This window comes from Balaenoptera physalus (assembly GCF_965194825.1).
Source record: "Balaenoptera physalus genome assembly, chromosome: 1".
NCBI classification, from domain to species: domain Eukaryota; kingdom Metazoa; phylum Chordata; class Mammalia; order Artiodactyla; family Balaenopteridae; genus Balaenoptera; species Balaenoptera physalus.
The window spans coordinates 115,013,205-115,036,792 of record NC_138882.1 but is presented as its reverse complement, the minus strand read 5'-3'; the positions used below and the strand labels follow the sequence as shown (position 1 = coordinate 115,036,792).

Below are 23,588 nucleotides of genomic sequence, written 5' to 3'. Positions count from 1 at the left end.
TTTATAGTTTATCTTCCATTGTTTTTTCTCCCCCCCCCCCCACACCGAAAGGTAGGTGATATGCTCCACCAAAATGAAGTACACCAAGAAAGACATCCTTTTGTTTTTGATCCAGGAAAAAGGAAGTCTAATTCAAAAGTGAGGCAAAAGGAATTCCTAGGATAACAAAAAAAGCTCCCAAGATGACATCTGTGCAGGAGGCCTCCAGGCAGCCAGACCTCTTTGAAGAAGACCAGCAGGCCAGAGGAAAGATTTCTTCAAGAAGGTGAAATTAGTAGTACACCTAAATTGTTTGAAAAGAAAAGATTAACACGTAACAGGAGATTTACACTGTATTAGAGGAGAGTTACACATAAGAGACCACACCAAGAAAATGAAAAAACTAAGACAATCATTTGAATAAATGTACGCAGGTAAAATGATCACAATAAGACACTATTTCCATACAACTGAATGCTATTTGGCAATAAAAAGGAATGATGTAGTGATATATGAATGAACCTCAAAAACATTAAGCTGAGTCAAAGAAGCCAAATATAAAAGACGACATATTTCATGATTCCATTTATATGAAATGTCCAGAACAGGCAAGTCTACAGAGACAGAAAGATTAGTGGCTGCCTACGACTAGGGAAGCGGGGGGAGGACAAAGGGAATGGCTGAAAATGGACATGAGGTTTCTTTCTGGGGTGATAGAAATATTCCAAAATTAGATTGTGGTTATGGTCACACAACTCTATAAATATACTAAAAGCTACTGAATTTTACACTTAAAATGGAAGAACTTTATGATATGTAAATTATATCTCAATAAACCTGTTTAAAATAACTAGAGCCAGAAAAACAAACAAACCCTCCCCAAAACATTATTTTTCAAACTTCCCTGATAAGACCATCTTGGAAATTTGTTAAAAATAAGATTTTCCAGGCCTGTCTTTGGTCTACACTCTAGAGGAGAGGCCTCTAGGGAAACAACTCAGGAGCTTTAACACACACACACACACACACACACACACACATGAAATGTACCTTTCTTAGGAGTGGACCCCTTCCAAATCTTTGAGTAGGGTCCTGGTTTCTCTCCAAATGACTGAGTCTGTACCAGTAATTCTTTCTGGTTAGAAAGTATCGCATGGTGTCACACACATTGGAAAGGTCCCATTAAAGAGATGAAGCGTGTACTAAAAGTATGGAGGCAAGAGAGAGGTCTGAAGAACTGTTAAGCAGTTTAATATTAGGCTGCTAGGGATGCTGGGGTTGGGGGAGTGACATGGAAGAATCTTAAGTGCAAATTGCTAAGTCAAAGAAGTCAATCTGAAAGGCTAAATACTGTATGATTCCACCCATATAACATTTTGGAAAAGGCAAAATGATGGAGACAGTAAGTAGACCAGTGGTTGCTAGAGGTTCAAAGAGAGAGAAGGAAGAATAAATAGGTAGAGCACAAGAGACTGTTTGGCAGTGCAACTCTTCTGTATGATACTGTAATGGTAGATACAAGTCATCATACATTTGTAAAAACCCACAGAACGTATTGTACAACACAAAGAGTGCATCCTAAAGTAAATAAGGACTTTGGTTAATAATATATCATATATTAGCTTATGTATGACACTAACACAAGATGTGCACAGGGGAAACTGTGGAAAGGCATTGAGGGGGTGTATCTCTGCACTTTCTGATCAATTTTTCTGTAAGCCTAAGACTGTTCCCCAAAATAAAGTCTATCAATTAAAAAAATGAGATGTTCTGTGGTATTTTTCTATGACCACAATGCTATAATGTCAAAACTGCTTGAGAAAATTTTGAGAGTATACTTGTTTCAAGGTAATGTTTAGGCTCATGTTCTTTAAAAAGTAAGATAAAACACAGTAAAAAGCACACAGATTTTAAGTGTACAGGTTGATAAATTTTTACTTATGTATATGCCCATGTAACTACCATCTGGATCAAGATACAGAATGCTTCCAGCACCCCAGGAGGCTCCCTTGTATCCCTTCTTCTCTGACTGATAACCCGACATTCCCTCAAAGGTAGCCACTACTCTGACATCTATCACCATAGAAGAGTATTGCCTGTTCTCAGACTTAATATAAAGAAACATATGGTATGTACTCATTTGTATCTGGCCCCTGTTACTCAACATTATGTTTGTGAGATTCATCTATGTTGGCATGTACAGCAGTTGTTCACTCTTTTTCAGTGCCACGTTGTATTCCACTATGTGATACATCAAAATTTAGCTATCCATTATACTGTTAAAGGCTTTTTGGGTTGTCTCCAGCCTACTGCATATAAGGCTGCTAGAAACATTCTTAAATATGTTTTTTGGTGAATATAAGCACTCATTTCTCTTGAATATAATTGCTGGGTCATTGTGTTAAGCTCCAGTAAATTGCCAAGCCATTTTCCAAAGTGTTGTAACATAAGCTCTTTTATTTTTTCAGGAAAACTTTTGCCTTACCTTCTGCCAGGTTGGTCGTTAAAGCAAATTAATGGTCCCTTAACTGATCATACTGATTAAATTCATTCCAGGTTCTTATTAGAAAATACAACATTGAATTTTCAGCTATCCAATCACATTAGCGAAGCATGGAATGTAAACTGGTGGTAGAAGTGTAAATCAGTAAAAGCACTTTTGAAAATGGTTTAGCAGTATTTACTAAAGTTGACCATCTATCTACATACCCTACACCTAAAATAACCACAGATTACAGTTTGCTTGGGACAAACTATTTTCATTCTCAGAAGTGTCCTGGTTTGAACGATAAATAATAAGTCAGCAAGCAATTCCACTCTTAAGTATATGAACAATAGAAATAAGTATAATATACTAAAAAACATTTATAACAGGGTTCATAGCAATTTTATTCATAATAACCCCAAATGGAAATAACAGTAGAATGAGTAAATAAGTTATGGTATAGTCATATAATTGACACAATAGAGTAACAAAAATGAATGAACAATTACTGCTACATGGAACAACATAAATCTCACAGTACTGAGCAAAAGAAGCCAAACACAAAATAATTCATTCTGTATGATTTCATTAGTATAAGGTTAAAAACTAGGCAGTGAGTGGAAGAGTGACAAGGAGACTTTTGAAATGCTGGCAAGGTTCTAGTTCTTGACCTTGGTGGAAGGTTAAGTGGGCATGTTCATTTTTGTGATAATTCATCAAGCTGGACACTTAGGATTTATGCATTTTTCTGTATATATCTTACACTTAAATTAAAATGTCTATTATTAAATAAAAGTCCAAGAACTAATTATTTTAACTATTAGATTGAATCATATGATATTGCCATTTTTGTAAGTGAAAGTCAAGTATCAGCAATTTCATTTGGCTTAATTAACCTAATTTTTCGTTATTTTTGTATTATATGCATTCATGCAAACTGCCTCAAAATCTTTAGGGAACAAGGAGGGGTATAAATCTAAAAACAAACATTTTCCACCATGCATATTAAGTTTCTTAGTTTCAATTATTTGTTTAGTTGTATCCCAAGACTAGGTGAACAATAAAGCCTCTCAAATATGCTTCCAAATTTATCTGTAGCTTGACCATTTTGATAATAAATTAGTTACATTCACCAGAACAAAACCCCCAAATAATCCAATAACAAAAAAATCAAAATTGCTTCTTTTATTTCTGAAAGTATTTTTTTTGTTTTCCAGTATAATTTTGATATTAATACTTTAAAATATTAGCATTTTTGCAAACCATTTTTATAACTTTTATAACATTTTAAATAAATCAACAGGCATAAATATATTCACACATACCTTAATATTGTAGTGATTCACACACACACGTATATTTGACTTTTTATTATTATTACTATTATTATTATTATTGGCTGTGCCGCACAGGCATGACGGATCTTAGCTCCCCGACCAGGGATCCAACCCTCACCCCCTGTAGCGGAAGCACGGAGTCTTTACCACTGGACCGCCAGGGAAGTCCCTGAGTTTATATTAATAGATATGTTTTTTCCAAATTATATGATTTAACACTGGAATTAAATATTTAAAATCAGTACCGTCTGGAAAAATATGGAATGATTGGTTGCTGTACATATATTTTACCTCTTGTTAGCTCCTGATGATGGGGATTATTTCTTAATCATTTTTGTATCCTAGAACTTAGCATTCTGACTTGACCAGAGTAGGCACCTAAGAATGTTGAAGAACTACACTGAAAAGACAGCAGGATTCTTGAAAAAACCCTGGGGTACTGATTATTCATCCTGTCCTTTTAAATGCTGAATGAGAATACTAATAAGCAGACAGATAAGAGTGCTAATATACAAAATCCAAATAATGTACTGTTTCTTACCTGATGTGGATTGCTTCATCATGTTATGCATTAAGAGACAGAGTAAAAAAAAGTAAAAACATGTAGAATTTATTTAAATAATACTTAAGACATTCTGATATACTCATTACAACTTAAAAAGTTAACAAAATCTTAACCTCTCACTATCAACAAAGAGACTGGACTTAAGGATTTCTCTGCATGTATTAAGCAATGCTGACCCAAGAAAGCATTTAGTAATTAGAAAAGGAAAGTGATAAGCTAAGATATTATACAACTTATAAAGAATAAAGCACAAAATGCACTATAGTTAATAAGAAAACAGGAAACTGTCATGTTCATAGTCTGATGAACGTAGGTTTTGACAGGAAACAGCAGAGTTTCTAACTGCATGACAGTAAAAGTACAAACACTAAAAAAGAGTATTAAAAACTATTACAGTTGTTTCACAGAAAAATTACATTAAAATTTTAAAGCAGGGAAAACCTGCATGGGTGAATATACTGAAGTCCCAAAGGACTTCATAATCGTTAAGGATATAGAAGTATTTTCTGTAATTTTTTCTTAGTCTACTTCATTCGCTAAACAACTAAAGGTTAAGATAGAAGTTTCTTTTGTAAAACAGAAAAGTGTGATAGTTTTAGAGACATACAGCTTTTAAATATAACTTCTTAATAAATAACAGGAAAATCTGTCCTAAGGAAACTTGATAAATTTAGGCTAGTGACCATGTAAACAGAGGACACAACATGTTCTCTATGTGTTTGCTTTCTTTCTGCACATTATAGAACAGTGCTAACTTGAAAAATGTTAGAGTTGATTTTATAGTTGATTTTAAAGAGACACAACAGGTTATTCTTCCTCCATTTTCAACATGTAGAGGTAATAGAATTAATAATGAACCCTTATATTTATATGATGCTTTACAGTTAAAATTGCTTCCATGTATATATTATTTCAAGTTAAAATTTTTTCCCAGTGTGTATGCTTGGAGGTTGAATTGTGCAGGCAACTACCACTTTCTGAGATTCAAAAGAATAAGAAGAAGGACTGCACTGAGTATTTTGAAAGACAATCAGTCCACAACAAAGTGGAAAAAAGTCATCCACACACCAAAAAAACCCCTAACCAAATGAACTTTGATCGCTACTAGACAGGGTTTAAACCATTGAAGTGAGTCATGTGATACCAAGTGAACTGCAAAACAGTTGCAGTAAGTTTCCAAGACTGAGTCATATCAGATTATAAAAGCTCCTATTTGTACATTTGGGCTTGTATAATCAATCTTTGTAAAACACAGAGCTATAGCTTTTAAAGCTAAATGTAACATTTCTATAAGTGATGTATAATATATACATATATATATGGGCAGATGTACATAAAGTCCAATAACATAGATTTGTGTTTCTAAGTTATAAAGGCTTTACTCTTTTTTCCCAAAGGTTAATCAGTGATTTTGTTGGATTCCTTACAAAATAATTTTAATAGTTTTCCTTATTTTCAAAATTTAAAATAAATGTCAATGGGAAATAATACGCTACATTTATTCTCAATTATACACACGACAAAGATTAAAACTAGCGATAACGTGCCCATCTGGGTAGCTCAGCTGGTGCTGGGGACGGAGGTCAGCTCCACCCTCTGCCCTCAAGCTCGGGCACCACGGGCAGCCCGCCCGGCCTCCCACGGGCTGAGGGGGCGACACTCCCAGCTTTAGGTCCAGAAGAGAGTGGCATTCAGAACACAGGTCACTCGTTCAGACAACAGAGCCAGTGTAGACCAAGTCCTAAGTGTGACAGGGAATGACCTAGGAAACTTTGGGTTTTTGAAGTCAATTCTTAATGTTCCATATTGTTAATACCTTGAAAATTTGTTAAATGTTGAAAGCCTTATTACTATTTTCAGATCCTTTCAATAAAAAGCCTTGTTTAAAAACAAAAACAAAAAACCCAAAAAAACTAGCGATAAACATACAAACCAAAAGATTTCCAGTGAATCAGAAGCAGAAAGCAATAAAAGTGATCAATTGTAGGTCATGACTTTCTGATCATTGCATTACATAGAGAACAGCCAAAATTCAGTAATTGCCTATAGTAATTAAAAATCAGATTAAGTTTAAAAATTCAAGAATTTTATTGAAATAATATAAAATAGACAATGCTGAAAATGTTTTTGTCTTTAATATATGTAAATCATTTTTTTAAAACTGATAAAACACTTAAAATTAAAAAAATATATAGATTCTATGTTAAATGTATAAAATGCAATAGTTAAAACTTACATTGTTAGAAGCAAAGAAAAAAAGTACATACCCACATTAATAAGTGAAAAAGGAGAAAAGTAAGGTTTGGAACTGAAGAAATTTATACTGTGCATTTGTTACCAGAGAAGGAGAGAGGGGGAAGAAATAAAAGTCATTTACAAAGAACTCTTAATCTTTCTGTAGCACATACTTAGATTTATCCAGTACACTTGGGCAAACAAAATGAAACTGCCATTGCCCTCTTCCTGGCAGCTGACACATCTTGATAAAATTGAAACCATTAACATTATTTAGAAGGTACTCTAATGTCAATGGTGATGAGGTTAGGAATATATGAGGTTCTATGTAAATTTATGACCAATTACAGGAAATAAATCACTTCACACTTGTTTCACTCTGAACTTTTAAAGCTACATCAAAGTACCACGTACATTTCATATGATTTAACTTTTAGCTGGAGCACTGAAAAAAATTCAAACCTTTAGCAAAACATTCTCATAAAAACGAAGTATTTCTTGTCTATCTGGATTGAATTCTTAAGAGGAATTATTCTTCTCTAAAGCTAAACCATGGGTTTTATCAGTCCATCCAATCAACCAAATTTTGAATCATTTATCTGATAAGGGATTAGTGTCTAGAATATATAAAGAATTCTTACAACTCAATTATAAAAAAGACTACCCAGTTTGAACTGGGCAAAGGGTCTGAGTAGACATTTCTCTAAAGAAGATATAAATGGCCAATAAACATAGGGAAAGATGCTCAATATCATAAACCACCAGGAGAATACAAATCAAAACCAAAATGATATGACATTTACACTTAGTAGGATAGCTATCAAAAAAAGAGAGAGCAACAGGTATTGGCAAAGATGTGAAGAAACTAGAACCCTCATAAACAGCGGGAATATACAACGGTACAGCTTCTTTGGAAAACAGTATGGCAGTTCCTCAAATGGTTAAGCATAGAGTTACCATATGACCCAGCAACTTCATTACTAAGTGTACATTCAAGACAAATGAAAATATGCTCACAAAGAAACCTGTACATAAATGCTTGCAGCAGCATTATTTATAATAGCCCCAAAGTGGGAACAACCCAAATGTCCATCAACTGATGCATGGATAAATAAATTATGGTATATCTATATGAAGGAATATTATTAGGCAATAAGAAGGAATGAAGTACTGATACATGCTACTATTTACATGGATGAACTTTGAAAACATTACGTTAAGTACAAGAAACCAGTCACAGATGACCACATATTGTATAGTTCCATTAAATGAAATGTCCATAATAGGGAAATCAATAGAGACAGAAAGTAGATTAGTGTTTGCCTAGAGCTGGGGGACGGGAACTCGGGGGAAATGAGGAGTGACTGCTAATGGGAATGTGATTAATTTTTGAGTGATAAAAATGTTCTGAAATTTATTGTGGTGATGACTGCACAACTCTGTGAATATATAAAAAACCACTGGATTGCACATTTTAAATGGGTGAACTGTACTGTATGTGAATTAAAGCTCAATAAAGCTGTTTTATATATTAAATATCTACATCTATATCTATCTATTTACATATATATTGGATAGCCATTTTGTGGATATGTTTTCAATGGAGATATTGCTGGACTGAAAAGAAATAATTTTCTGTTTAGGAAATGTAGAAAGTTTAATTGATTAAAAACATTCACCAACAGTATTAACCTTTAACATCTAGTTTTCTCCTCAACAGAAAAAAAAATGATGGCTACCTTCTACAGTTTCATTTTAAACAGGCAGAAAATATTTGCAATAAAATGTTTAATCCTTTAGACTGAAGTTAAAGGAGATGAATGCATTTATAGTATTTACTTTCTTCAGAAACTTAAACTAACTCCTGATGGAAAAATAATTTTAAATATATACTATATATATATATATATATATATATATATATAGCCACACACCCACACTATTTTATCACTGAACACAAAATAAGCTTTCAAACAGACAAGGTTAGTATCCCTTTCTTCCTCATTCGGAGGTGCTCACAGGCTGCTTAGTTAAGATTGGGTACTTGCAAACCACATGACCTCATGAATGCTATCTTATCATATCACAGGTTCCTCACACTGACCACAACAACTTAAATCAGACAGGCAGGAAAGGAGCACTGAGTCTTTGACAAGTATTATTGGTATGACATTTTCAGCTGTTCAGCTTGTGGGGAGTGAAAATCTGATTATCTCACGTCCAACTGCATCTGTGAGATATGGTCCATGAAAAGCACATGATTTACTGCACTAAAGACTTCCAACCACAATGTAAAATTTTTAGTTTTTGTAAATCAGAGAGAGTTAGCTATTCATCTTTTATCGATTTTCCTTTAATCGACACAGTAAATTTATGGAGCACATTTTCAAATGTTCCTAGTTTGAAAAACTGTCAATACTATGTTACTGTTTCTTTTAAAAACTAGCATTTTAAAATTGAATTACATGAGGCAAAAAAAAAAAAAAAAGTTTTAAAAAATGACTGACTATATTTCAAGATCAGTGTAGTTGAAGAAACTGGACTAATATTTAAGAATAGATAGCACTAAAAAACAAGTGTGAAGTACTGGATAGCTTGGTGAATAATAGCACAAGAATATCTGAACTAGATTGAAAAGATTCAAATTGGCTCTGAAATGAATCATTTGAGCCAAAGCCTTAAAAGGAAAATAACTCAAAACATAATCAAGGAAGAAGACTGTATTTTATGGATTTCCTCTTGTTTGATTAAGAAAGCTTTACCCTCAGCCATTAGATCAATCTCTACAAATGATTTTTTCACTACCACACACTAAAAACAGACTGATCAGGGGAAGGCTCTCTCTGGTTTCAGAGGTGCCCCTCTTTACTGATTTCCCTCCTACTTTTTAAGCTGTTCCTTCTTTACTTGCTCTCTACTTGCCTCCAAACCTTTGCATATGACGGCTTCTCTACCTGAAATATCCTTCTACTTTCCTTTTCCTGGCTATCTTCTATTCTTCCTTCAATACAGAGTTTAGGCAGCCCCACGCCCAGAGACTTTCTCACGTTTCTAGGCCGTGGTACCATACGGTTCTACCACAGCACTGCCCATACTGACTGGCTCTCCCTACCAGTCTGAATTCCTTAACAACTGGGACTATGACTTTTCTACACCCAGCACAGGACTGGGATGGAAAGGACTTTAAAGATCATTTAGTATAACTGTTTTGGGATGCAGAAACTGAGGGAAAGCCTGAGGCATGCCTGGGAGCTAAAAGATGTCCAAATGTTCACTGACTGAATGAATGTATGAAGTAAACTGGCATCCTAAGGTCACACAGTTAATCAGTGGCAGAACTAGGCCTACAATCCAGGATGACAGTTTCTCAACCACCTGCAGTAAGATGGAGAGCAAAGACACAAAATTCAGAAACTAAACTTATCAAATGAAAAAACCCAAAGAACAACAAACAAAATCCGGAAGTGCTATTAAGAACCTGATAAATTGCATGGGTATCTACTTTTCCCCTCTTCTCTATTTTATGAATGTGTTTAGCAGTAGTGACATGATAGTGAAGGAGAAAGTAAGAGGTGAAGAGTAGTGATAATCAGCTTTCAAATAAATGAAAGAAATTTAAAAAATGAACACTGAAGTCTTGAAACCTGAGTACATGAGTAAATTCACTGGATTTTAAAATCATAGCTCATTTTGGTTGCCCCATATCAGGCTGAATGAAATCTTCAAGCACATCTTATTAGTATCATTCCAAATTTCAACAAATAATACTGTAGTCATGCTAAAACCTTATTGGTATCATACATATGATTGAAATGGCTTTAGGCATTTATATCTTATTTTCCTCATGTCTTAGATCTAAGAGTATACTATTATATGGCCTCTTCGCGGGAAGGCTGAAAGCAAGTCTCTTCCACCCCTATTGAATTAAATCTGTTTAAGAACTGCTGTAAGTAACTATAAAAACTGTCACTCTAGGCTTTATAGTTAGCTCCATTTCCTTTAAAAAAAATGCTTATTATCATCCACCTTTATTTCTCATAACCCAAGTGGTATCTGACATGCAGTTTCCCTTGAAGTGGTTTCTTGTGAGGTATGTTTCCAATCTAATAGTCATAAGAGTAATCATTGGGACCATTTATTAAGCAATTTACAGATCAGTACAGTTGTCCCTCAGTGTCCAAAGGAGATTGGTTCCAGGACCCTGTGGATACCAAAATCCACAGACGCTCAAGTCCCTCATATAAAATGGTGTAGTATTTGCATATAACCTGTGCACATCCTCCTATATAATTAAAGTAATCTCTAAATTAGTTATAATACCTAATACAATGTAAATGCTATGTAAATAGTTGTAAATACAATGTAAATACTATGTAAATAGTTGCATGTGTGACAAATTCAAGTTTTGCTTTTTGAAACTTTCTGGAATATTTATTTTTTCGAATATTTTCAATCTGAGGTTGGCGGGATCCGCGGATATGGAACCCGCGGATGGGGAGGGCCGACTATACTAATAAACACTGTTTCACTACCTTACATTTGAAAATCCAGCTATACTCATTTGATGTAAAGTACTATTAGTGCCAGAAAACGCAAAAATGCTCAAAGACTAATAGGTCTGTAAAGAAAAAAAAAGATACTGAAGCTAGCCTTAAAGAGCTCCCACTGGTCAAATTCAGGACAATTTGAACACCATGAGAACTAACTGAATCCATCAGTTTATGGCACTGCGTCAGGACTTTTGAAAGACTCTAAGAAATATAAGGCTGAATAAGGCACAACTTTTGCCATCAAGGAATGCACAGCTTAGCTTGCCCTGGAGCATCAAGGACAGTATAACAGCCACTAATTAAAATAAATGAAATTAAGTGCTGTGTTTGCTCCCATTTCTGAACTATCAAGTATTATCAGTACCAACCATAAAGTCTTTATCAAATTAACTGTTCTGCTTCTTCCCATCAGACTATAAATTCCTTGAGAGTAAGACTACACTGTACTTCCTATAGTGTCTGGCACAATATCAGAAAAAATTCCACCTGACACAGCTTAAAATCCAAGTCTGACTTTACACTTCTAACTGGTTCTGTTCCTTGGCCAGTGTGATATTATCTCTTGAGGATATTTACTTGGTCCTTAATTCTGAGTACCAGATCCAAATCCCTAGCTCTAGATTGCTTCTGTATTCTCTAAAATGGCTGCTCACCCAGAGTTTATCCTAGAAATTTCATAACAAACCCTTCTGGAGGCATGTCCTACTTCAGTCAATATTCCTAAGAGGCTTCTTTCCTTGGTATCTCATCTTTTCTACATTCTAATTTCTTTTCCTGCCTTGTTTTCTTTTAATTTAAATTGGAGTATAGTTGATTTACAATGCTGTATTAGTTTCAGGTGTACAGCAAATTGTTTTATATTTTTAATTTTTCTTTCCTAAGTGATTTCATTATCTCACCCTCTCCTACCAGACCTTTTTTTTTTCATATTCTCATGATTCAACTCCAATTCCTTAATGAAATTACCATCATTAGAAACACATTTTTCATTAACAAATTAAAAAATCTCTTTTTACCTACAGTAGGAACAGGATACATAGATGCATGTAATTAGGTAGAAAACACTCTTTTTATGAATGTAACATAAAACCAGAAAATGGTCTAAAAGTCTTGAATAAAAGTAAGGTATCCTGTGTGGGATTATTATAGCTTTTCTTTATATGAATGTGGTATATTATTCTTTTTGGAGGCAAAGAATGAATGGAAAGACATATCCCTGGAGATTAAAAAAAAAATTAATCTGGAAACAATTGCTGGAAGTTTGGTCACCAGTTAAATATCAAACTCATATATATATATATATATATATATATTCCTATATATGTATCTCTGAAAATCATATATATATGATTTTCAGATTCTTTTCTATTATAGGTTATTACAAGATATTGAGTATAGTTCCCTGTGCTATACAGTAGATCCCTGTTACCTATTGTATATATAGTAATGTGTATATGTTAATTCCAAACTCCTAATTTCTCTCCCCCTTTCCTCTTTGGTAACCTAAGTTTGTTTTCTATGTCTGTGAGTCTATTTCTGTTTCGTAAATAAGTTCATTTGTATGATTTTTTAAGATTCCACATATAAGTGATATCATATATTTGTCTTTCTCTAAATAACAGACTCTTGAAACAGAATGTACTGAATAGCTGAGCTCATTTATGTCCTTGAGTAAGCTTGTATTTCTTAAATAATATGTATATATAAAATTGGGTTGGCTATTTTTACCTAATTCTAGGTTTCTAGAAATGTCAAATTTGGCTAAAAAATCTCAGTTGCCTCTGTTTTCAGAAAATCATCTAATATTTAAAAGCTAAGATTTTAGTGGCAACCACTGGAAACTGAAGCAGAATCTGAAGGGTCAAGTCCCCAGTCTCAGATGAAATAAAAGTTCAGAACCTGAAGCTGAAGGAAAAGTAAAGAACACTAAGTGAGAGTAGATTTCTACTATCTAGACACTGGGTTCTCATCTGAGAGAGGTAGTTAATTTTAATTCAATTAAACATCTATGAAACTCCTACTCTGTCTACCATGAGACAGCTAAATTGGTCGGCAGGACTGGTAGGGCAGTGGGATGTAGTAAATCAGAGGCCAGAGCTCCTGGGCAGTAGTTCCGTCTCTGCCACAAAATAGCTGTGCAACTTTGGGTAAGTCCCTTTAAGTCTTGGGCCCTCAGCTTCCTCATTTACCAAGTGAACAACTAGATAAACTTTAAGAACATGCCTGGTTTAAAAAAAACATAAATCTGAAATCTCAGCTTTAAGTCTTTTACATAGTGATATTATTCCAGACATAAAATATTGTACATTGTACAATCATTTTTTAATCTTATGACTTCAAATAAGATAAGCTGCTTACCGAAGATAAAATGGAACATATAAGAGAAACAGGAGTAATAACACTCATTTAAAGAAGTCATTAAGAATCAATTTTTTTATCAGTAAATGGAGGTTTTAAGATTAAAAACCAGTGCTAAATGTTTCATTCAAGGGCCTTAAAGCAATTTTCATAGAAGTACAATTATAATCTTATTATCTACATAGGACCTTTTTTTGGGGCAGCAGAAAAAGAATTTACTTGCACTGAGGCTTGTGTGAGCTCCTGCATGGTACTTCACATTGCTCTAACTAGAGAAAGAACAAGTTGAAGGAAATAATTTCTTTTATTAAGAAGCTTCTACACTGAGAAACCTAGCACTTTTCACTGTAAAAACATACATGAAGGCTTAAAATCCCACATTTTGAAAAATTTCTTAAACAATAATCTTAAAATTAAAATTCAATTATCAGGGCTTCCCTGGTGGCACAGTGGTTAAGAATCCGCCTGCCAATGCAAGGGACACGGGTTCAAGCCCTGGTCCGGGAAGATCCCACATGCCGCGGAGCAACTAAGCCCGTGCGCCACAACTACTGAGCCTGCGTTCTAGAGCCCACGAGCCACAACTACTCAGCCCGTGTGCCACAACTACTGAAGCCCATGCGCCTAGAGCCCATGCTCCGCAACAAGAGAAGCCACCACAATGAGAAGTCCGCGCACCGCAATGAAGAGTAGCCCCTGCTCGCCGCAACTGGAGAAAGCCCGCACGCAGCAACAAAGACCCAGTGCAGCCAAAAATAAATAAATAATAAAGTAGTTGTATTTCTAAAAAAGATAATTCAATTATCAACAGCCATCAGTACAAATAGAAAACACTATTTTTGATTCTTATTTCTGCCTCCAGATACAGATTGTTGTTATCAAAGCTGTTTGTAAGAATGTAAATTCTATTCTAGGTTACCACTCTATAAACTAGGTAATATACTCAGAGCTTTGCAACATTTAAAAGGAAACAAACACTGGCAGAAACAGTCAGCATAGAATAAGCATCCAGTTAAGAAAACAAAAACAAAATCATTCAGTTGGACAAAAAGAGGAAAAAATAGCTGCCAATACCTACACAGCCAAATGACTAAGTTCTTTTCTACCTTTATTCTGGTTTTAATGCCTAGATGAAAATCAATGTTTATTGAGTCTTTAAAAAGCTTCTTCTTCTTCTTTTTTTATTTTTAAATTCAAGTTCAAGTGGTTTTATTAACTATTTTTAAACTGAAAAATACAGGGAAGAAAAAAAGACTCAAACAGTACCAAAGGGTCATCTGTCATTTGACTCTTAAAGATCCTTATTTCAAAAATTCTAGTTTGATAACAAAATGAGTATACATATTAAACATATTAAGAATATTTAGGACATCAAAAATAAATTTTGGTAGATATTTAATTAAATCCATAGCTCAGGTATACATAAACAGAGTTATCAGAATTTAAAAACTTAAAGATTACATGTACTAACATTTTCTAAGCCAAACTTCAGTAAGGGCTTTGTTTAGATTTCTTTTTATTTACTCAAACTCCTAATTTCATACTTGGCTAGAAGAAAAAAAAGAAGATTCTAGTGACATACGACGACTTAACTTAAAAAACCTGCCTCCCCAACAAAGGAGACAGGAAGACAGAAGACCTTTTGGAAACCAGCACAATGTCTATCCTTAGAGAGAAAGTTGGTTCCACTTACCCAGATTGTACGTTGTTTAGAGCATCCTGTAATAGTTCTTCCTTTTTTTTTTTTTTTTTGTCCTGAAATAGCTAACAGTTCTCTAATTTCTTCAAGAAGGAGGTGTTAGTAATCGTTCAGTGACAGACCATAGATCGATCCTTCTCAAGTTCTTTCATAAATCATCCATCGTTTTCTGATAAATGGTGAAAAATGATGACGAAATCTCTTTAAATAAATTCATTCTTCAGATGGATCAGGGAAGTTTAAAAATCTAATTAAAACAACTATGCTGAAATGCTTCTTTCTTGAAAGTCTCCTTTCGGGGGGCTCCTATATCTTCACACTTCCCAGTTCCCCTCCTATCCCACTGGTGGTTTTAGTCTCCTTTGCTGGCTCTCTTGACCTTAAAGGTCAGGAGTGCCACAAACTTGCTCCTGGACCCCCTTCTCTTTATCTACAAATGCCATTTGTATGCCAATGACTAGTAAACCTATTTTTAGCCCTGACCTCTTTTTTAGAATCTCATACTCACATATCCATTGTCTACCTGCTATTTTCATTTTAATGTTTAACAGGAATCTCAATCTTAACATAAACAAAACAAAGCTTTGGATCTTCTACCCTTCCCTAACCTCAGTAAATGGCACCAACCATTCACTCAACTATGAAGCCAAAAATCTCTGGAGTCACTGACTGCGCTCTCATGTCCCTCATACAATCCATCTGCAAGTTCTCTGCCTCTAAAACATATCTCTAATACATCCACGTTGCTAAGATTTCCACTTCTGCCATCCTTCTAAGTCACCTTTGCTCTTACCTGGGCTATTTTATTTTAACAGCCTCCTAATGAGCTTCCCTATTTCCATTCTTACTTTCCTACAATCAATTCACCATATAGCAGGCAGGGCAAATCAAATCACATCACTCTTTGCTTAAAACCATTCCCACTCAACCAAGAATAAAATTCAAATGATTTATCCTGGCTTACAAAACACTGTATATGATTTGACTCTGTCGTCCTCTCTAATCTTACTTCATACCATTTTTTCCCACCCTATGCTACACTCCAGCCACATTAGTATGGTTTCTCAAAAAGTCCACTTCATTTTTGTCTAGGGTCTTTGTGCTAGTTGTTTCTTGTGCCAGGCATGATCTTTCCACTGTTTTTCACACATCAGGAAGCTTCTTAGCATTCCTATCACAACTTATATATGTTATGTTATCAGCAAAGCCTTTCACAATCATTGCTTCATTAAAAACATTTTCATGGAGTACCTACCACATGCCAATATTGTCCTGGATGCTGGGGGGAAGGTACCCAATCTTCTTAGTAATTAGGGAAATACACATTAAAACCATAATGAGAATCCTCTTCACAGTCAAACAGTGACTAAAATTAGATAAAGATTGACAATCCTACATGCTGATGAGGATGTAGACCAATAGAAACTATCTTTACTGCTTATGGGAGTATAAATAACAGCAATGTTCTTAAAAGGCCAAAATGGAAGTAATTCAAATATTTACAAACAGAATAGATAAATTGTGGTATATTTATACAAAGAAAAGTTACACAGCAATGAGAATGAATAACCTACAGCTACATTTTAAAATAACATGGTTAAACTGCGCAAACAACTTTGAGCAAAAGAAGCAAGACACAAAAGAATATATACCATAAGAAGCCATTTATATAAAATTCAAAAACTTAAAACTACTGTATTAGAAGCTGATATCCTGGTTATTTCTGAGGAGGAGGGAGTGAGGAGAGGTTGGGACAGAATATGAATGGAGCTCTGGGGTCTATTTCTTGGACCTGGATGGTGGTTACATGGGTGTGATTACTGTGATAACTTATTGAGCAACAAACTTGTCACCTGGGCACTTTTCTGTTTTACTTCTATAGAAAAGTTTTAAAAGGGTTTCTGTTCTTTAGATTGTTCAATTTTTATGATTATGAACCCATACTATTACAGAACGTTAAGGATAATGGCTTATGGACTCATACTAGAAGGTCTTCTTTATGAAAAGAGCCATGAAGAAACTGTTGTTTGGTCTTAGTATCAGGAATAGGTGTGGCTCTTCTAACCAACCGGTCTGTTTTTATCACATAGACACTATGAAAAGTTTAAATTGACCAGGTTTCCCCCTTCTGTTGACTGTTGAAAACCTTAGAGCCAAGTTTGAGGCCCACTTATAAAAATGTATAAGATGCTTTTGTGGTATGCTATTTTGCATTGGTCTCACTCAAGGCTCCATATTATATTCCCAGTTTACCTTCTCTCACAAAAGTAGAGTTTGCTATTTTGTATCATTTGCAAACTTCCTTTATCCTATCTGGAACAAGGCAGGGTATTAGCGAATAAAAGTGCTTTAATGGTTTTTTTTCTCTTTCTTTTTAAAAATATATGGTTTACTTTGGTTTTACTTCATTCTCGTTTTTTTTTTTTTTTAATATTTCATTCCACTGGACCACCAGGGAAGTCCCTCATTCTCATTTAATGCACTGTAATCTGACTAAAAGTCCTGATCCTGAATTCCAGCTTCTGCCACTTACTGGTTATGTGACTTTGGACAAGTTATTTAGCCTTGGTGAGCCTATAATATGGGGAAAATAATTTTCACAGGATAATTGTGAAGATTAAAATAATTATCCAAAAGATCTATACCTGGTTTAGCAACAACCACATAGAGAGCTTAATAAAAATGGGGAATATTTGCTTTATATAGAAAAGCTACTAAGTGAATAGAACTAGAATTACTTCCGTGAGACTTTATCGATATAAAGCACATTAAAACTATTTTATTAAGACATAAAAATTGAGCAAAGGTGTATAATGGGGAAATATTTAATTGTAGTATAAGTGAACTATCTTCAGCCTGGAATAAATTTACCTATTCCTAGAACATCCACTGGAACACATCACCATCAAGAACAAGTGACAACATAAAATTTGTACTCCAAAAACATTTTCAAATCAGCTGTTTAGTGTGCATTTTCACGTGAAACAATACTGTCTGTAAATGGTAGCAAGGCTTCAAGGAACCCAGAGAAGCTTAGTCAACTGATAATTTGGGTGAACCATATATGATTATACTTCTCAATATGTCAATACATAAATGAGTTCTGAGTACATTTCCTTTGGCTTCTAAATGAGATTAACTTTCTACCTCCTTCTATCTCTCTTTCCTGGCATTTAGAAAATATTCTTTGTCTTTAGTGGTCGGCAGCTGCAAGAAGACAGATCAGCATTGAAAAAGTAGATGGCTTATTCATTTCTGGAATCTACATTTTTGTTTTATGGCTCCGACTAAAATGTTCCTGATGTCCAGTCTGCCTGAAAAAATTTCATTTTTCAAAACCCAGCCCAGATGCTGTTGCCATCTTATCCCTGTATGTTTCAAAGCAGGCTATATAGCATATGGTAGTTAAGTGCACGGATGGGCTTAAAGTCATATAGTCTAACATTCTACCTCTATCACTGACTAGTGTATGACCATGGGGAGTTACTTAATACCCCAGAACCTCAGTTTTATGACAAGTAAAGCATGAATAATAATGATGCTACCTATTTCAGAGGACTGTTGTGAAGATTAAAACAAATAAAGGAAGTATAATACTTAGTACAGTGCCTGACACAGAGCAGCTGTTGAATGAATGGTAGCTACTATAATGCTATACTTTTCATTATGTATTACAATTTGTTTATTTGTACGCCTATCTCCTTTGTTAGACTGTGAGCCCCTTGAGGCTATGGATTGTGTTTCAATCTTCTTTACCTTCAGTTCTAAACCCAGTGCCTAGTATAGAGTAGGTGCTGTGATGATAGATGGGTGAAAGGGCAGGAGGTGGGAAGATGGGATAACGAAAGCACTTAAATTGGGACCTTGGGTCTTTTCTATGTCTCCCATGAGGGCAGAATGTAGGGTTAAGGGGAGGATTTAACCACAGCTCCTGCCAGGTCTGGGGCAGCAAGAGTTTCCACAGTGGCTTCTGTGAAGCTCTTGGCAGGGTAAAAGGCTTCAAATTAAAAGATTGCTATGGTAGGTAGGTAATATTAGGAGCAAAATTAGGTGGTGAGGGTAGGAATCGCAGGAGTTGGGAGTCATAGAAATCACATGGATGGATGACAGTAAGCTGCAGAAAGTGAAGATAAATCTCTATTTGCAATGTTAACGGAGAGAGCCCTTGTGGCTACGTCAACTGCAGAATTTACTTATTGGATATATGCAGATTCATGTGTCAAGGAGGACAACACAGTTAAAATATTGTCATTAATTGATATTCTTAAGATTTTAAACATTGATGACATGTTTTCTAATCTAACGTCTCTGTAAGCAGCACAGAAAAGAACAGGCCAAACTGGATTAGATCCTGGCTCAACCATTTACTATTTGCATCATCTTGGGAAAAGTTACTTAATCACTGTGAGTCTGTTTCCACATCCATTCAACTGAGGATACCACCATCATATGGGATTATTATGAAGATTAGTAGTAATAAATATGAAGTGTCTGACACAATGCTTGGCCAACAGACCAATGAATAGTATCTATTATTGTTATTTTATAGATTAACAATATATTCAGCCATTCATAAAAAATAACCTGCTTAATTCTCTTTACTATTTCATACAGCTAACTATGCTAAGTGGTCATAGCTGTTATAACATGTACAACATTGCTGTATCGTCAGGAAGATGAATCTACAAAGTTTGTCTCACTATTTCCTTCAACACTTCGAGAAGTACAAAGATCAGCTAACAAAGTGACTATTAACAGTCACATGCTCAAATACAACATTAATACTTAAAAGTCAATTCTTATGTTGAAAGCCAAAGATTCTGGCAAATTCTAGCATACAGACAAAAGTTAAGTTGGAGCAATTAGATTGACCTCAGGTATCTTTTTTTTTCCACTGTGAAGTGCTATCACAAGAATGAAAAAAACACTAGACTAAAGAAGTGACAACTTGTCTAAACTTCTCAAGAAGCTGATCCAACAAAGAGTAATTTTTATAGTAAGTTGACTACAACCAGTTATCTCAGTTTAAACGTTCACTTGTTTTCACTTATCCTTTCTTTAGTTATAAAACTTTGAACAGGTGCATATATTAAAATCTGCTCAGAAAACATAATGAAAAGAAGTCTCCAACTGGAGGCCTATAGTGGTTTCACATTATCTATAATAGTAAACTTAATCTCTTCTAGCTTTGAAGATTCACCATAAGCTGGTTCTATTCAATCTAACCTTATTTCCACAACTCAGTCGCATTAATTCTTTTTTTTAAAAATAAATTTATTTATTTTGTTTATTTATTTATTTTTGGCTGTGTTGGGTCTTCGTTGCAGCATGCGGGCTTTCTCTAGTTGTGACATGTGAGCGGGGGCTACTCTTCATTGCGGTGTGCGGGCTTCTCATTGCGGTGGCTTCTCTTGTTGCGGAGCATGGGCTCTAGGCGCGTGGACTTCAGTAGTTGTGGCACGCGGGCTCAGTAGTTGTGGCTCACGGGCTCTAGAGTGCAGGCTCAGCAGTTGTGGCACACGGGTTTAGCTGCTCCGTGGCATGTGGGCTTTTCCCAGACCAAGGCTCAAACCCGTGTCCCCTGCATTGGCAGGCGGATTCTTAACCACTGAGCCACCAGGGAAGCCCAGTTGCATTAATTCTTAATCGAATCTGGCCTCCTCTAAACTCCCAACCCCATACCCACTCTCACCTCTGTGTGCTTGAGTGGTCCCCAGCTGTACTCATTCTCCTCTCTACTATGCTTTCTAACTGGGACTTGGTTAAGCCCAGGACTCTGGCCTATTCTGAATCACCCAATTAGCATCTTATCACAAACTGTTCTAGTTTTTAATTTGCACAATCTAGCTCTTTATTTTAACAGAAGAAACTTCTACCTGTTAAGTAATTTTCTTTTCATGTTTGCATAAGATAAAAGATTGCTTTCACAAGCCACAGAAAAAACCGTACATTAAAGTTAAACCTCATGAACTATTATATTTTCTGCCATTCCTGATGAGGAGAATATCATTATTTTTAGTTAAGGTACATTCCTTATCACTAGATGTCAAAATTATAAATGGGAGATTGCTTCATTTTAGTCATAATTTCCTTTGAGAAAATCTTTGAACATAAGGAATAATTCTTAGGGTTCTCAAAAGAATAAGGGTCTCTAGAACATGCTTATTTGTAACTTGTTCTTTCATTCATGGCTATCAGATCAGAACAGATTATAAAAAATGCACACAAATAGGTAAAGATTATACATGATCCTGAATCCCTCAAATGTTATCAGAGCTGAAAATCAATATTTATAGGCATGACCTCCCAAATTTCAGGACAAATTAAATTAAACCACATCTAAGATTTATCATTTTTATTAATGTTTTGCTTTTTCATTCAGATTTTACTTAGATTGACTGCCTCCAGGAGGTATTACCCAAAACACTTAGACTTTCACTGAAGAGTGTAATACCAGGAAAGGGTAATATCCAAACTTTTTCCTTTGAGGTTTAAATTAATTTAGTGAAGAAAATGAGTTTCTTTCTTAACAAATGAGGTTTATGTTACCCATTCAAATCTCATCACTGTGAATAAACATTATTGTACAAATAATTCAAGGTAAGAAACACACTTTTCCATTCATGTTTAGCCAGATATTTATCATTAAAAAAAAAAAGGAAACTGACCTACAGCCACATTAATAAAAAGTATCTCTCTAATCAAACACATTATTTTAAATAATTTAAATTACCTAGTATAGTATCTAGTAAAACTATCTGAAAATTTCATGAGCTGAATCTCACAGATTCAAGGTAGTGCCAGTTTAAAAAGTATTCAGATACTAAGAAATCTGTTAACTGATATTAGGCAAGTATCCTTTTTTGCAATCTCAGTAATACCGCTTGGGAAAAAGAAGACAAGAGTAAAAAAAACTTCCTTCTATCCACAACGGTAAATACCACAAATCTACTATAGAGGTAAAAAGAAAATTTTCGTTTAATTTAAGTAACTGTGACACCTAGACAAACTACCTTTTCAGATCACAATAAAAAAGTGAAATATTTGCCATACAAATATTAATTGATCGTTTCAGATCATGATTAAAGAGGTTTAAGGAAAATAAATCCTCAATATTGGAACAGAAAAATTCATGTTAAAAAGAAGGTAATCTTCCAAAATATTATTATTAATCATAATCAAAGATTCACAGAAAATATCTACCATGAAAGAGTCAGTCATAAGCAATAATAAAGTGTTGTGTCAATACAGAGGAAGGAAGAAAGAAATATGTGAAGATCAAAATTTATCACTTACCTCATGATTCAGCTCTGCTATCTGATCTTTCAGTTCCCTAATGTACTGGTTAGAATCAGACTTGTTAAGCTGTCCTTGAAGCTTTCCTTCTTCTTTCTGTTTTGTGACAATACAACAAAGCAAAATCAAGAGACAATTTTCACAGCATATACTCGAACATTTGAAGATATAGGACAGCATAAGGGCATATCCTTTAATTGGCTAAATTCTGAACAAATCTATTCTCGAACTATTTCTGTACAATAATTAATAGTAAACTATATTGAATATTTCTAAATAGTGCTTATTAATTATATTAATACAATCTATAAAATGTACCTTTTGAGAGACTCTTAGAAATCAATAATCAAATGGGTCTACTAGTGAAAAAAATTACCCTAGAATTCAAAAGCCATTTATCCAGTTATTTTGAGGGCAAATGCTTTTCTATCCATTCTATAAGAGATTCAATGCTTAGCTGAGAAGGTGGTAATCCTCCTACAGCTACACTACGAACCTGCTTTTGCTGGGGAACAGAGAAGGAAAAAAAACAGGTTCTCCAAACCAGTCTTAAAAGGGGAGGACAGCTCTGAATCTCTTCTGTTTAATTAGCTCAGGAATGTGATTAAAAGGTGCTCCAATCCTAAGAACTAGTTCTAGAATCATGCTGGGATCATTTGCCAGGGAAGTAGACTAGGAAGGGGAGGAGCTGCCTTTTTCTTATACCACCTGAAAACAAATGTGAACTTTGAAGGTAAAGAGCTTATTAAAGAGTGAAAACAGGAGTTTTAAAGGCTTATTAAAGAGTGTTTTTGTTATCTCCAGATTATTTGTTTAGGAAGTTGATGCTTAAAATGTTAAGCTCTGATGCAGAGACATCTACTGAAACTACTCATGCCAGAAAAGTACCAATTCACTTTCTTTATTTAATTTAATTTATTTATTTACTTATGGCTGTGTTGGGTCCCTGCCCCTGTGCGAGGGCTCTCCCCAGCTGCGGCAAGCGGGGGCCACTCCCCATCGCGGTGCACGGGCCTCTCACCATCGCGGCCTCTCCCGCTGCGGAGCACAGGCTCCAGACGCGCAGGCCCAGCAATTGTGGCCC

General features: G+C 34.9%; 1 protein-coding gene across 18 annotated transcripts in view; it reads right to left on the bottom strand.

Moving 5' to 3' along the window:
• The window catches only part of EVI5 (ecotropic viral integration site 5), a 234,100-nt gene that overhangs the window by 8,871 nt on the left and 201,641 nt on the right, over positions 1-23,588 (bottom strand). For all 18 annotated transcript variants that reach the window (XM_082477022.1, XM_082477023.1, XM_082477024.1 and 15 more), the window contains one exon: positions 22,505-22,600. In XM_082477022.1, the coding sequence (XP_082333148.1) occupies positions 22,505-22,600 (96 nt within the window). The remainder of the gene's footprint in view (positions 1-22,504; positions 22,601-23,588) is intronic.